Consider the following 16,430-nt stretch of genomic DNA (forward strand, 5'->3'; position numbering starts at 1 on the left):
GATCTAGATCGTATGTATAGCTTAGCTTAATTTCAAATGATCAAATGATCTTAAACAATAAACAAACACTTGCGCATACAAACTGCCCTGCACAATCTGTACAGGATTTTTCGGAAATTAAATTTAAAAAATAGTAAAAATTAAAATATATAAAAATAAAAGAAGATTCACTGACAAAAAATTTTACCCAAATTTTCATTGTTTCCCATTATATTCTGTCCCAAGCTAATAAAGAACAATAATAATAATCTTAATTTGTACGGCAGGTGGCACTTCTTCTTATTCGCGTTTTCACTTTTGTAACCCCAGAAGAGTAATTCTTTTCATCACAATGACCGGTTTTACGGAGAAGGTTTGTGTTGTTTTGTAATTTTAATTTGTTTCGAGAAAGTAATTTAGTTGATGTAATTTATTGAAATATTAAGATATTAACACTGTAGTGCTATATTTTCTTATGTAATTACGTACATGAAATAGCGTTTAAATTGAACGCGAATTATTTTTGTGCCTCGTGGCAGTTTGCCCTGTACGGATGGCACTATTAGATGAACTTTTTGGCCAAGTGTCTTCATTCATCCGTAGCAAGAATTAATATGTATATTAGAATTAAAATAGCATTTTTTCCCCTCTCGCCCAGGTAGCGATGTTCCCCGATATATACACTTTTTTCTATTAATATTAAAAAGATTCAGTTTTTTTTATTTAATTTAATTTTTTTTTTTTTGTTATACTTGCCTAGCTTCTTACCCATGTGTGGTATTTCTGGTTTTTCAGAAGTACTGACATGTCAGGAGTAGAAAACATTCTTCACTACCCACACTGTAATGGATTACTTTCCGTGCCGTAAAGGATTACTACTGTGTGACTTTACTGCAAGGAACTTTTCAGATAAATAAAACACTTTCCTGTTGAAGTTAAACATAAAAGCACCTGGGGTGGATGGGATCTATCCAGTTATATTAAAGGAGGCGGCAAAGCAACTAAGCAAACCCTTAGCCATAATTATGAGAGCGTCCTTGGACTCAGGGGAGGTTCCCACGGACCGGAGATGGCCAAATGTATCCCCAATTCACAAAGGGGGATCGAAGGGTGACACGAGTAATTACAGACCAGTTAGTTTAACTTCTGTTCCTGGTAAAATAATGGAGTCAATGGTTAAAGATGCATTGCAGGATCATCTAGACAAGACTGCAGCAATAATTTAGACACAGCATGGGTTTGTTAAGGGAAAGTCTTGTCTGACAAATTTGATAGGATATTATGATGTGGTTACAAAGGAACTGGATGCAAAAAAGAATTTTGATATCATATATTTGGATTTCAGGAAAGCTTTTGACACTGTTGCGCATGGAAGACTATTGTACAAATTGGAGCAGAATGGTATTAAGGGTAAGTTGCTACAATGGATAAAAGGATGGTTAAGTGGGAGAAGACAGAGGGTGGTAATCAATGGGTGCTGCTCTTCTTGGACTAATGTTATTAGTGGAGTCCCACAGGGTTCGGTGTTAGGTCCACTGTTGATTTGTATATTTATCAATGATATTGATGAAGGTATATCAGGCTTAATGTCGAAGTTTGCGGATGATACAAAGGTTGGCAGGGTTGTTAATGACAGTAATGGCAGTGTGCTACTGCAAGAGGATCTAGATAATTTGGGCAGATGGGCTAAGAAGTGGCAACTGAAGTTTAACCTTGACAAATGCAAACTACTGCATATGGGTAGAAGTAACCCCAGAGAAACGTACCAACTGTGTGGTACTACACTTAAGGTGGTAGAAAATGAAAAAGATCTGGGAGTAATTGTGCAGTCAGATATGAAGTTTTCTGAGCAATGCAGACAGGCTGCCAGGGCAGGTCATGGGGTTTTGTCAATGATATATAGGAATTTTGCTAGCAGGGAGAAGGAGGTGATTGTCCCTCTGTATAAGGCAATGGTCAGGCCATGCCTTGAGTACTGCGTACAGGTCTGGAGGCCTCATTTTAGGAAGGATGTAGATTTACTTGAGCATGTACAGAGAAGGGCAACAAGATTGGTGAGGGGAATGAAGGGATCGGATCCTCTTACCAAGAGAGGCTTAAGTTCTGCAAATTGCAGTGGCTGGAGACTAGGCACCTGCGCGGTGATCTGATCGAGGTATATAAGGCATTGAATGGGTTGAGCACGCTGAATTCTGATGGGATCCTTCCACTTGTTCAGATTACGAACCTAAGGGGGCATAAATTCAAATTAAGAAAAGACAGATGTAGATTAGATGTGCGGAAATTTGCCTTTAGCCAGCGGGTGGTTAATTGCTGGAACAAACTTCCGTCTGTCGTTGTGGAAGTTGATCGGTTGAATAAATTTAAGGAGGAACTGGACAGGCATTTGGAGGGAATGGTGGGATTTTTTTTTTTTTTTTTTGGCTGATGCTGCATAAGCTCATACACTTGCTTTCTTGAATCAAATGCCACTGCTGCTACTACTACTACTAGTCACTGTCTTCAACTTGCTTGGCAATATTCCATAGGGAACCAACATGAACTTTATTTAGGTGTATAATAACCGCCATTTTATTTGATTTCAGATTTTTCGAAGCACTTCTATGGTCATGATCCACTGCCAACATGTGTTAAGAAATTCCTGGTAGGCGAGATGAGAACTTCATTATAATGGGTGCATGAGTCAATATTTAATGTAATGTGATAATATTTTTGCATCTTTTAAAACTGTTTTAAGATTTTTTTTTTTTTTTTTCCATTCGAGCAAATGCTGCTTCAGGCATGTTTATAATATGAGATACATGTGCCTTCCAAGAATTTCCAGCAAACTTTCTTTACTGGAATTCTTGAAAAAGCACTAATGAGGATAGTTGGGCAGAATGTGGAAGTATTACTTATGAAACATTTTTTTAATCTGGTATTTGTACTACAGCTGTCTGGGTATGAAAGGTTCCTGTTAGGAGTTGTACTGGAACAAGTGAGGTGGTTTAAGCATCGTAAGCACAAGCTAGAATTTTTCCCAAATTGTTTATTTATATATAAATTATGCATTGATTACTGGGTATAACTCAATCCTCTTCCTACTCAACTACAGTGCCACAGATTTTTCTAGGGAAAAATGAGCAACTTGTACATTAATGACCTTGAGTATTTATGGATTACTTTCCGTGCCATAATATTATATATGAAGATCAGGTCAATTAGAATTTTTAGAGGAATTATGTTCAAAGTTATTTATGCAATCTTCATCCTGGGAAAAAACGCAGATTCACATGATTTCCTAGAAATATCAGGAATTAGCATTAGTAGAGAAAAAGAAAGGTTTGATGGAAGAAAGCACACTTATAAAGCATCAGCCAAAAAAGGAAAAAAAAAAAAGTATTTGTTAAAAGGCTAAAATTCACTTATAGATGCACCCTCCAGACATATCAGTGATATGGCAATAATTGCCTGGAGGAGACTGCCCAATCATTTCTTTCCTCTTAGTTATTACAAAATCAGTCAGCTCTTTTTTTAGTTTGATAAACCTTTGGCATTACATTTCTATGAAATGCCTAGTATTTCCTATGATTATTTCCCTGAAATGGCCCCAATTTATAATTTGTTGTTGGTAACATCATTAGTTGTTTCCACTGTATAGAATTTAAAAATTGTCTGAGACCACTGTAGTCAATTTTATAAAAGAAAAAACCATTTCCTTTACCCTTGTGCTAACATCTTTAAGTAAAGCCCACATGAAGGGGAATGAAGGGAAGTGTATGAGCTTACTGCATAAGCTCATACACTTGCTTTCTTGCATCAAATGCCACTACTACTACTACATCAGTACTTGTTGCAAGTTTTGGTGTAGGCAGAAAATGAATCTCAGATTTGGATACAATCCAATTACAATATGCAACATTCTTCTCTTGAACAGCCTTAGCATTTTTATTGAAAAAGAAAGGTTTAGATAAAGGATAAGATTTTGAGCAGGAGTGTGGAATAGAGGATTTTATCCTCTATTCCACACTCCTGTAATCTGACCAAGGAAAAGAAGAAAAGAAATCTCACAGATCACCCCATTTTGCATTCTTGTAATGCCAAACAACATGAGGTTGAGAATGGCAAGGAGAGAGCCTCCAGTGAAGAAGAGACCATCAGCAAGTTGTGATCTGAGGTGTCTAGAGGACCACTCAACCTCAACCTTGTATTTAGAAAGGTTGTTTGTGAGAAAAAGGTCAAGCGTGTGGTTAGGATTGTCATATTCTGGTAGATAAATGAACAATCTGTGTGAGGTCATTAGTAATTGCAAAAGCCATTGCATCTTGACCAGCTAGGTCCTGTGACTAGAAAACAGAAGCCAGCTGGAGTTTTGAACATTAAAATTACCCCACTGTTAGGAAAGTTGGACTGGAGAAAGTCAAGTTTCAGAGAGAGGAAGTGAAAGAGTTCCAAGTGATTAGTTGGAGTTGAGACAATGATAGAGGCAACAGATGTGTAGAATGTGTTAGAGATTTTAATTCAAAGAAGATCAAAAAGAGGAGATTACCAAGTCTGACAGGGAATATTGGAGCAGACATATACACTAATACTGATCCCTAATAAAAAAAACTGAGCTGGATGCTGTCTAGAATTATGAGTACGTTTGGTCCAGTGATCTATGTAGTGACCAGCCCTGCAAACACTTTAGAGGCACTCTTGAAATGAAAGAAATATTTGATCTTGGTGTGATGCCCATCATAACCTCAAAAGGTATAATCATATTGCATGATGGGAGGGATGAGGTTTGCTGTTGCTTTGTTCTTGAGACTAAACATGGCTTTCATCATTTTGTCTCCAATAAGCAAAAAAGGTGATATTACACTGGGTGATGAATCATCTACCACCTAGTATGGCCTGTTACTACAGTGGGCCCACATTTCTCTGTGTGATGTATATGCTAGTTTACACCCAGGTGGTTGCCTCCAGTAACTAGGTCTGCAGTGTTTCAGGACTTGCATATGGGTCTATGTAGGATTACTAATAGTCCCAGTGTCATGAAGGTGCACTCGGGGAATTTGGTTGCTGCAGAACATTCTTCACGAAAATTCTATTTGACTCATAAGTGGCATCTGAAATCAGTTCCATTAGTGCTTTAGATTTCCAGGTTGCAACTAAGAAATCTCCAACCTCTCATCATAATCATCATCATCATCAGCCATTTTCAATCCACTGCAGGATGAAGGCCTCTCCAGCAAATTTCCAGTTCCTTCTGTTTTGAGCACTGGCCATCCATTTACTACCCAAAAACTCATGAATTTCATCTATCCATCTCTCCCTTTGTCTTCCAGGTTTTCTTCTATCTCCTCTTGGGTACCATTCTGTTATTTTCTTAGTCCATCTGTCATGTCTTCGAACTATGTGTCCTGCCCAAGACCATTTTAGTTCTTTGGTTTTGATAAGAATGTCCTTTAGTTGAGTTTGCTGCCTAATCCATGTGTTTCTCTTCTTATCTAACAGTCTGATTCCCAATATAATTCGTTCCATTCTTCGCTGTGTAATTCTCAGCTTCTCTTCCATTCTTTTGGTGAGTGCCCAAGTTTCACTTCCATAAGTCATGGTGGGGAGTATACATTGATTCATTATTTTACGTTTCAGACAAACTGGGATATTGCTCTTCAGTATGTGACTATATTTCCTGAATGCTATCCATCCAAAATTTATTCTTCTCTTGACTTCCAGCCATTTATCATTATTACAGCTAATAACTTGTCCCAGATAAGTATATGACTCCACCTTTTTCAATTACTGCTCCTTCAATCATTATTTCCCTTTCCGTGGCATACTTGTTCATCATTACTTTTGTTTTAGCCATATTCATCTTTAGTCCAAAATCCTTACTAACTGTGCGTAACTGATTAAGATTTTCCTCTAATTCTTTGGGATCGTGGCTTATGACCACAATGTCATCTGCAAATCGTAAATGGTTTAGGTACTCTCTGTTCATATTGACTCCTTTCTGTGACCAGTCTAATCTTCTGAAAGCTTCCTCAAGGGCAGCAGTAAACAGCTTCGGAGATATTGTCTCTCCTTGTCGAACTCCTTTCTCGATTTTAAATTTGCTACTGTCTTTGTCTAGTCTAATAAAGGAGGTAGCACTCTCATATATTTTCTTCAAAATCATAATATATGGAGTATCTATGCCTTGTCTTTCCAGTGCCCGAAACATTGCCTTATGCTGTATGAAGTCAAATGCCTTTTCATAATCCACAAATGCCAGGCATAATGGTGTTTTATATTCATTTGCTTTCTCCATTAGCTGTGATATTACGTGAAGGTGATACATAGTTGAGAATCCTGTCCTAAAGCCAGCTTGCTCTTTTGGTTGATTCTCATCAAGTATTCTTTCTAATCTGTTAGTAATGACCCTTGTGAACAACTTGTAGATGTGGGATAACAAGCTAATTGGTCTATAATTTCCAATTTCTGATTTATCTCCTTTCTTATACAGCAAAACTATGATTGCATTATTCCACTGCTTAGGCATCACACCTTTTCTAATGCACTTTGTGAAGAGCCTTGCCAGTTTTTGTGTTATGTCTCTTCCTCCCAATTTTAACAACTCTACAGTAACTTCATCTTCCCCCGGGGCTTTCCGATTCTTCATTTTCTTCAATGCATGTTCTACCTCATCAGGAAGAATATCGGGTATGTCGTATGTGTTGCTACTTTTCAATCCATCTTCCCCAATGCTGGTATCATTCCCTCGCTCCTTGTATAATTCTCTATAGTAGTCTTCTGCTATTTGAATTATGTCTTCTCTGCTGTTTATAAGTACACCATCGCTATTCTTCAGTTTCAGTATCATTTGTCTTTCTGTATTACTGCTCATGACTGCTGATTTAAATCCTTTGTTTTCCCTTAATGCTTGTTCTACTTTTCTTGTGTTAAATCTTCTTATGTCCTCTCTGAGTCTCTTTCTAATGGCTTTGCTTAACTCAGTATACTCAATTTTCTCCCTGTCAGTGTTTTTCTTGCTCTTCATTTGTCGTCTTCGGTTCATCATGACAAGTGTTTCTTGACTAATTTTTTCTTCTTTGGATTTCTCTTTCCCTATAGGTTTTTTGGGCTTTATCACTTTCAGAAAGTTGTAATATTCCTCGTCGATATCTTGGTCCTGAGCAGTCTGCAGAAGCTCAAACTTGTTCTTAAGTTCCAGTACATACTGCTTTTTCTCCTCCTCTGTTATCTCAAAGACCTTTGTATTATTTACTCGAGTCAGTTTTTTCCTTTCCTTTCCTACATTTATATCAAGTGTACATCTTACCATTCTGTGATCACTTCCAACATTTACCTTATTCAGGACGGTAACATCATTCACAATATATCTTCTGTTAGTGAGGATGAAGTCGATTTCATTAGTTGTTAATCCATTTGGACTCTTCCATGTCCACTTTCTGTTCACCCTTTTCTTGAAAAAAGTGTTCATTACTGACAGTCCTTGAGATTCTGCAAATTCCACAAGTCTTTTATCTCTTTTATTTCTTTCACCAATTCCAAAATTTCCTATAGTTCCTCTTTCTGTGCTGTTTTGCCTTTTTCCAACCTTAGCATTGAAGTCCCCCATAATAATAGTGTAGTGGGTTTTCTGCTCATCTAGAAGACTCAATTTCGGTGTACATTTCTTCAACCTCTTCGTCATCATGGCTCGATGTTGGTGAATAAATCATTATAATCTTTAGCTTGTACCTCTTAGAAATCTTGAGTATTAGTCTTGACACCCTTGGTGATGTACTTTTGAATTCCAAAATGTTGTTTTTAAAATCTTTATGTACCAGAAACCCAACTCCACCTTCACTCCTTTCACTGTTTCCATTGGTGTACAGCAGATTTCCACTTGATAAACTTATAAGTGATTCATTTCTTCTTCTTGTTTCAGCCAAACCGATGATATTCCAATTCATATTCTCTAATTCCTTTTCCAGCTCTGATATCCTGTCTTCACCGATGAGTGATCGTACGTTATAACAGGCCAAGTTCAGTTTCCGTGCATGGCAGCCTGGTCGTACCCAGAGATTCTTAGCACCCTCTGCTTCCACTCTGATCCTCTCGCTGCCATAAGAGGGAGAGTGAAAGCTGCTGGGGACTGAGGGCCATTTGTATTGTTGTGCTCTCATATGCTGGAGGGTTTGGTCTTTTCCTCTTCACGCTGACCACTCTACACGTTCGTTGCCACCTAAGTGACGTAACAGGGCTTACCATCGAGAAGGTGTGCATGAGTGGATTTTAGGGAGGCAGGCCAACCGGACTTCTCCTAAATCTGCCATAAGAGGGAGAGTGAAAGCTGCTGGGGACTGAGGGCCATTTGTATTGTTGTGCTCTCATATGCTGGAGGGTTTGGTCTTTTCCTCTTCACGCTGACCACTCTACACGTTCGTTGCCACCTAAGTGACGTAACAGGGCTTACCATCGAGAAGGTGTGCATGAGTGGATTTTAGGGAGGCAGGCCAACCGGACTTCTCCTAAATCTGTAATAGAGAGATATTGGATCCATCAGTGTTTTAGGCTGAGTGTCTGATAACACACAGGATACCTGTTCGCCTCTAAGCCCCTCCAACCTGTCATACCAGAAAGAATATCTGTGACAAGCCTCATTAAGATGGAATGAACCTGGTATAGATCCTCCAGTCACTCAGGAAGAATAGTTCCCTTGAAGGATACAGGTAGTTTCTGACTTTACGAGTTAATTCGTTCCTGTTGTGCACTCATAAAGCCAGAATTTATTAAAAACTGGTTACATTTTCAACAATGAAATTTGACCATAGTAATGTTAAATAAAGGTCAACAAAACAGTAGTTTATGCTTAAACAATGATTTATTTATCCAAAGAAATGAAAACACCACCATTAAAATCAAGCAAATTATAATAAAGATTATTTATGTCATACAAATGTTAAAGAATGTTTATTCTTCATCATCATCGACTAAATGCACTCTTTGATGGTTTGTCACGTTGATGGTTCATCACTCATTGTTGGCTCTGCACTCAGTTTGTTGAAAGCACAATGCCTTTGGAAATGTTTCAAGAGTTGTTTGTTTCCAAGACTGTCTTTTCTTTTCTTTATAAATTTCATAGCACACATGCATTTTTAAATCTGTAGCAAATTCAATCTTTCTAGTGCGCCTTGTGGCTCAAAATCTTCATTGCTTTTTCTGTGTTGAAAAGCTTCGTCAAGCCCCTCGAGAGTGAAGGAATGAACAGGAGTTTCAGCTGCTAAACCTTCCTCATCTTTACATTTTGCCATTTCAATGAGGTCTTCATTTGTCAACTCTCCATTGTGTACTTGAAGCAGATCAATGACATCAGTTGTAGGAACTGCAAGCTGCAATTGGTTAGCAACATTTACGACCGCTTGTTTTGTTTTGTATTGTCTGCTGGTTCTTGAAATCCTTCAAAGTTATCATTAAACTGATGACAGAGTTTATTCCATACGCACTTTGTTCTTCTGTGCAGTTTTGTCCCACTCATTTTGTTATATGGAATTCTTTCCAAAATTCTTTGAGTTGGACCTCCCTTATCTCTGTCTGAACAAACAAATGCATGCACAGTAGTACTCCTATTATATAGTTTCATGCTTGGTTTGAAATGGCATATTTATGAATGTTTAGCATTTATTTATTGCAATTAAAGTTCGTATTGTATATTTTTTTGATACTTGAAAAAAAGAACTCATAAAGACTGAACTGTCTGTATATGCTTGTGGAAATTGCTTTCACAGCCTATTCAAGCAATGAATGGGCTGTGAAACAGCCCATTCACAGCTTGAAGTTAAATTGAAGACCTCATAAAACACTATTAATCCATCTATACTATCACATTGCCTGACATGCCATGTTGTTGTTTGTTTGTTGTTTGGTTTTTAGGAGCATTAGTAACTAAGGCCATATTTCTCCGGGAATATGCGGTGGTCATTCCCTGACCTTCCCACATCTTCCGTATTTGGTGGTGACGGGCTCGAACCCTGGTCTAATCAAGAAGCGTGTGCTACGCACTGTTGCTCCTTCCCACCTGGCTACGGAGGCGCTGACATGCCATGTAGGAAAATATTTAATCCTGATAACTCACTGGTTGAGGATTAGTAGTGGCTACATTTTGTGCCTCTTTAATAGTATATTTTAACTTGTATGTGCTGCTTTTTTGCCTATGAAGCTATTCGATATTGTTTACATTACTCCAGTTGTATTTGGCCACATACAGTTTATTGTATAGTGAAACACTGCTTTTCATCACAGTGGCATGTTTCATTCCTTCATGTAGGTATTATCATGGAAAATAAGAGAAATTCCACAGTTAACCCCAATGCGTTTGTATTCCAGGAATGTGTTAGTGGTATCCTGTGTTACTAAAAAAGGCCAAACATTATTGAAAAGAATTAATGCTTCAGTGGGAGAAGCTCAATAGATTCTCAAAGTTTAAAATTTTGCAAAAACAGAGAGGGTGGGGAAAATCTTTATTGCAAATCCCTGGTAATAAATTTTAGCAGGCATCAATTTTCAAACAACATTTCTTAACAATAGAAGGCTGGTTGTGATAAAAGTGGGGGGGGGGGAGATATGACAGTGCCTAGAAATGTGAAGAATTGTATTATTTTTGTATTTCAGTCACTTGGAATTTTCATATTTGTACATGCAATGGAGTTGAACTGTCGGTGCTACATAAGATACTGTTCGTTATGTGCACGTGCAGAATTAATAGAAATTTTTTCGTTGAAATACATTAATTTCTAAGTGGTTTTCATAAATATTGTTGTATTGAAGTAATGCCAAAATTTTGTGCAGTTGATGCCTCTATAAACTGAAATTTGGCATAGCTGTTTCATATTTCTGTTTTATGTTACCAAATTTTTTCTGAAAATTAAGTATAATTAATAAACTTTAAAATCTGGGGACTGCCAGGCCATGCAATACCACTCATTACAGACCAGGTTGATACTACTCTCTATGGTACAGCAGTAGCATTGCCCTGCTAAAAGAATGCAAAATGTTGTTATTAAGCACATAAAAACAGTAACAAATATGAAGAGTTAAATTACCCACTGTAAAAACAAAACCTATCAACACTGGGTAGAGCTGAGCTATAGTAGCTTAAGTGTCTTGGGAATGTGCTGTCAGCTGTTCCATTTATTTGTTAATATCGATTTGAACTGGATTCAGGATTTCTGGAGTTTTGGGTGTGGTTTACTGTTTCGTGGGCATTTCTGTTGTATATTTGCAATTCCTGATTACGCCACCCATTTGTTGGACATAGTATTTCCTGATGTAACAATTTTGGAAATAATGGGAAGCAGCATTTCTGAATCTTTCCTATCAAAGTCATGAATCCATTTTTTTCCTTTTTTCTGAACAATGTGCTCCAAACCCTAAAAATCCACCTGTTTTTTAGGATACCATTTTATGGTCATTGCTTCAAAAGTAGATTTATCTGCACTATTTCTTCTGGTTTAAGCTTGAATGGGCTGTGAAAGCAATTTCAACTAGTATATATATCACTTGTATCCTTCAAGGGAACTGTTCTTCTTGAGTGACTAGCACAGTCATTCCATGTAAAGTGCCCCTATATTTGAAAATGATCCTTGCTCAGCCATCTTCAGTTTTCAAACTTGGTGTGGCTTGGTATGTCCTGTGAACTTCTACAAATTTTCATCTCCATATATATGGTTCAGGCACTAAGGCCTTTTCTGTGGAGATCATCTATTAAACGAAAATTTGATTGTGAAGAACTTGCAAAGTTTCACATGTTGCTATTCCTGACCCACAACATGTAAAATAAAAACCTCTGGTAATCTACTGCTTGGCTATTAACCATCTCCATGCCATAACCATCTAATATTTCAGAAGTACCAGCCCAGAAGCTGGTTTCCTTGTTGAGATATTTGCCACATGAACATTGGCCAAAATTTGAAACACCAAATTTGACCTACGTTCAGAAGTCCAATATCTTAAATGGTGTCACTTCCAATTTTAATTTTTCTAGTACCATTGGAAAGAGAGGATTTTTTCCTACTAGAAGGCAGTTTTTCATTTTGGTGTCTTTCTGTTTAAAGTATGAAAAAGAGCTTTAAAGATCATACACTTTGTCACACAGTAAGCACGTTATTAATTGGAATGGCAAGTTTAACGTGTTATGTAGCCAAGACCCCAAAAGCTAGAAGCCTGAAATTTGGTATACTTACAAAACATTTTGTGGTGAACACTGAAATTGCATTGATAAAACTTACAAGCCTGTATATTTGTCAGAATTAGGTCTGAAACTGGACATGACAGTTTATTGCAACAAATTTGATCCATACTTTGGTAATCTGTAGCTTTAAAATAAAAACCTCTGTTAACTTGTTGTTTGGCTTGTTTACCAACTTCGAGGCACAACACAAGTGGTCCATGTTGCAGCTCCAGTGTTAATTTACTAAATGGTATATTGCTACTAAATACCATATCAAATATGAGCTCTGATTGCCGAAATGTTGCAAATGAGATATGTCAAAACTTCAGGGACATTCCTATGGGGTTAAGTATAAGCCTTGCATTGGTTCAAAGTGACTGCAAACTACCAGTCTTATAATTGGTAACCCCATAGTCAAGGGGTCATGCCTGATAGCCAGGCAGGTCCAGTTACAAGTGGGTGGGTTTCTTTACCTAGGATCCCAAGCCTAAAGTTCAGTTTCTTCATTTGGCTCACAAGCCTGAATGCTGCAAGTATTGCTTTGAAATGATCTGGAACCTTTGATGCTTAATTAACATAACTTTTGCAAATAAAGTGTATTGTTGTTACTGTAGGACACGGATGGATCTAAAACTGACTGTCATGTTGGTGCAGCAGCAGTATTTCCCAACCTTACCATAGCCAAGAAACTCCATTGACTGCAGCAGCAACACTGCAGAAGTCTGTACTATCTTCATAGCGTTAAATTTCACCTTATCAACAAATATATTGAACAGTGTTATCTATAGACTCCATTAGTGCTATACAACAGAATAAAAATCATGATAACCCCTTACTTATACAGATTTGGAATAGCATGAATAAGCTAAATAGGAAGAAACAAGAAGTTATCTTTTGTTGGGTCCCTGGTCATGTTGGAATTTCTGGAAATGAATATGCTGATCTAGCTGAGAAAACTGCTACAGATCCTATATATCAACCGTTTAGTATACTGATCACAGACTGAGTCAGTTATAAATAAGTGGGGTCTTAAAAATGGCAACACATCTGACAAAGTCAAGTTGGGAACAAGCTACTCTGTATAAAGAAACATCTAAAACCTTGGAAATCCAGTATATGCGAGAACAGGCATGAAGGAGTTGTATTAGGCTGACTACGAATAGGCCATACATACTTAACGCATCTTTATTTTCTTGCAGGCACTGATCTACCACTGTGTACAAACTGCAGCACTCAGCTCACTGTCCAACATGTACTCATTGATTTCCCTAAATACAATGGGGACTGACAAGCTGTTTACCTCTTTTTCCAGGATGAACATTTCTTTCAGTATTGCTGATCTGGCAGATGATGCCACACATGCATGGCCAAAATGTTTTCATTCCTTAAACGGATACAACTGTACAACTCAGTGTGAATTTCAACAACATTTACATGCATAAACTGTATTTAACATCACCATAGTTATACGCATTATGGCCTTGTGCCGTAAAGCCCATAAACAAACAAACGTTACTGTAGGAGCTGGAAGAATGGCAGTAACATGCTGTCTGGGACTCCATTGATATCTTTTCTTGACAATGGAATGAATGAGCAATTCCACGAGGATATACGAAGTTGATTAAAGCATCGTGCTCTTCAAGTGAAGTTTCACAAACGTTGCCAACCCACCAGTTGTCATAAATGCAGGCTATGTATTGTTCAGGCTGCTTTCAAGTCCTTTTATTTAAGAAGACATTTGTTAAGGGTATAGCTGCCTTAATAATAATTTATTTATCCCTATTTTACGTTACACTTTTTTGGGAGATAACAGCAAAAAGGGAGGGAGAACACATAAGCCAATGGCTTTTTAGGCGGTGTTCCTTTAAAAAAATGATGAATATACAATTGAAAAATGTACAGTTCTGAAACTGTACAGGTACAAAGGGTACTAGGAAAGTTTTGCAATACAGCTTTGATTATTTAATTTTTTCAAAGTAATTTCCTCTACATTCAATACACCTCTCCATCCTCCGAAACCAATCTTTAAACCAGTTCTGCCAAGTTTCACTAGGGAGTAAAGCACACTCGTTGTTCCAAGCCTGTAGAAGGTCCTCATCACTGGAAAACCACCTCCCTTTTAGCTTCATTTTCACATGCGGGAACAGTGCAAAGTCGCAGGGAGCAAGGTCTGGACTGTAGGGAGGGTGCTCGAGAAGTTTCAGTCCTGTTGTGGTCAAATATTCGGTGCAGGCTTTGGCGCGGTGAGCTGGAGCATTATCGTGATGGAGGTACCAGGTGTCCATTCTTGACTTTGGCCGCAGGTTCTTCATAGATCCAATGACTTTAGGCAGGCATTGTTCAGTATACCACTTAGCTGTGACTGTCTTCTGCGTGTCCAAAACGACACGTTCCACAATTCCACTCGATTTGAAAAATACAGCTATCATTTTCTTCTTTACAGATCGGGATTTTCTGACAATTATGGGTGTGTCGTCATCATCAAAGACCCAAACTTTGTTTTGAGCCTTGGTTGGCAGATCGTAATAGTACAGCCAAGTCTCGTCACCTGTCACGATGTTGTTCACATACCGAGATTGTCCCTTATCAAACTTTTTTAACATCTCCCGGCACCAAGTCACACGTCGTGTCATCTGCTCTTCAGTCAGTTGATGCGGCACCCAGAGAGAACAAAGTTTCTTCACGTGCAAATGATCTTGCAGAATCAAACGAATTGCTGGTGCATTTAGGCCCAAAGTATCCTCTATCTGTTGGTAGGTCACTCGCCTGTTTTCGTCAAGCATTTTCCTCACAGCAGTAACGTTTTCCTCCGTAACTGACGTTCGTGGCCTTCCCGGCCTCTCAGAATCCTCCAGAGTGAAATTTCCCCTTTGGAATTCTCTATACCACCTGAATATCGTTGTACGATGTGGACAATCATCATCTAGTGCAAGAGTCATTTCTTCTAAGCACTGGTCTATGGTTAAACCACGCACGAAATTATACCGCAAAACTGTCCTTATCTCATTTCGTGACCACGATGCCATCGCAAGCACTTTACACTCTCACTACTAATGAATAACTGAGCCCATCGACTTGGCGCGGCGGCTACTATGCACGTATGAACATGTCTCAACATGCAGCAACAAGCAGCTTCCTGTGATTCATTGTTGCGTCATATTGCAAAACTTTCCTAGTACCCTTTGTAATGTTCAACAGGAAATACATAAATAAATTGGAGTTTTTTGTACATTTCTACACAGAAGACTTCAAAAAGCATCACTACTTATATCATTGTGAACATTTTTACAATTAAATGATGAGATACATGCACAGAAATTTACAAACTATTTGCCAACTGCTTCCTTTAACATTTGTACATTATTTCCATGTTGGTGCTTTTAAAATCCAGGAGTTGAGTGGAAGGTAACTTGAATCAGACATCCCTGGTTATGTGTTCAATTAGTTGTTTCTTGAATTGATTTAGTGAAGTGACATTTTTAATTTTTGCAGGAAGTTTGTTCCAGGTTTTAGCACCTCTGTATTTTATACTTTTCTGACCTATGGCTTTTCTGAAAAGCAGAATCTTCAGGTTGGCTTCATTTCTTAGATTGTATGATATTTCTTCTTCGTCTGTGGTTATGAAAAAGGATCTGAAGAGAGGGGGAAAGTCTGCTGTCTTCATAGCAGTGATTTCTCTGATGGGCCTAGGCAAAATAAATTGAAAGCCTTCTGGAAAGGATTTACCATTCTAGATGCCATTAAGAACGTTTGTGATTCATGGGAAGAGGTAAAAAATGTGGTGGAAATGGCAAGGGAACTGGAAGTGGAGCCTGAAGATTTGGCTGAATTGCTGGCATCTCATGATCAGCCTTTAACGGATGAATGCTTTTGATAGGTGAGTAAAGAAGGTTACTTCTTGAGATTGGAATCTACTCCTGATGAAGATCCAGTGAGCATTGCTGAAATGACAGCAAAGGATTTAGAACACTATGTTGGCTTACTTGATACGGTAGTAGCATGCTTTGAGAGGATCGATGCCAATTTTGAAAGAGGTTCTACAGTGGATAAAATACTATCAAACAGTATAGTAAAAACTATACTGTTTGATACAGAGAAAATACTACAGAGAAATGCTTTGCAAAAGGAAGTCAGTCAATGAGGCAAACTTATTTTTCTTATTTTAAGAAAGTGCCACAGCCATCCCAACAACAGCAAGTAGCCCTATCCTTCAACAGCCATCAAGGCAAGACTCTCCACCACCAAAGAGAATAAGATTTGTTGAAGGCTCAGA

At 38.0% G+C, this 16,430-nt stretch overlaps 1 protein-coding gene across 1 annotated transcript in view; it reads left to right on the top strand.

Annotated features, from left to right (window-relative positions):
* Nucleotides 1-267: 267 nt before the first annotated feature.
* The window catches only part of RpL13A (ribosomal protein L13A), a 97,567-nt gene continuing 81,404 nt past the window's right edge, over nt 268-16,430 (top strand). Inside the window, exon 1 of the mRNA XM_090383391.1 lies at nt 268-352. Within this exon, the coding sequence (XP_090239517.1) occupies nt 332-352 (21 nt within the window). The 5' untranslated portion in view covers nt 268-331. The remainder of the gene's footprint in view (nt 353-16,430) is intronic.

The sequence above is a fragment of the Mastigoproctus giganteus genome, chromosome 1 (genome assembly GCF_048544385.1).
Source record: "Mastigoproctus giganteus isolate SK-2022 chromosome 1, ASM4854438v1, whole genome shotgun sequence".
NCBI lineage: Eukaryota > Metazoa > Arthropoda > Arachnida > Uropygi > Thelyphonidae > Mastigoproctus > Mastigoproctus giganteus.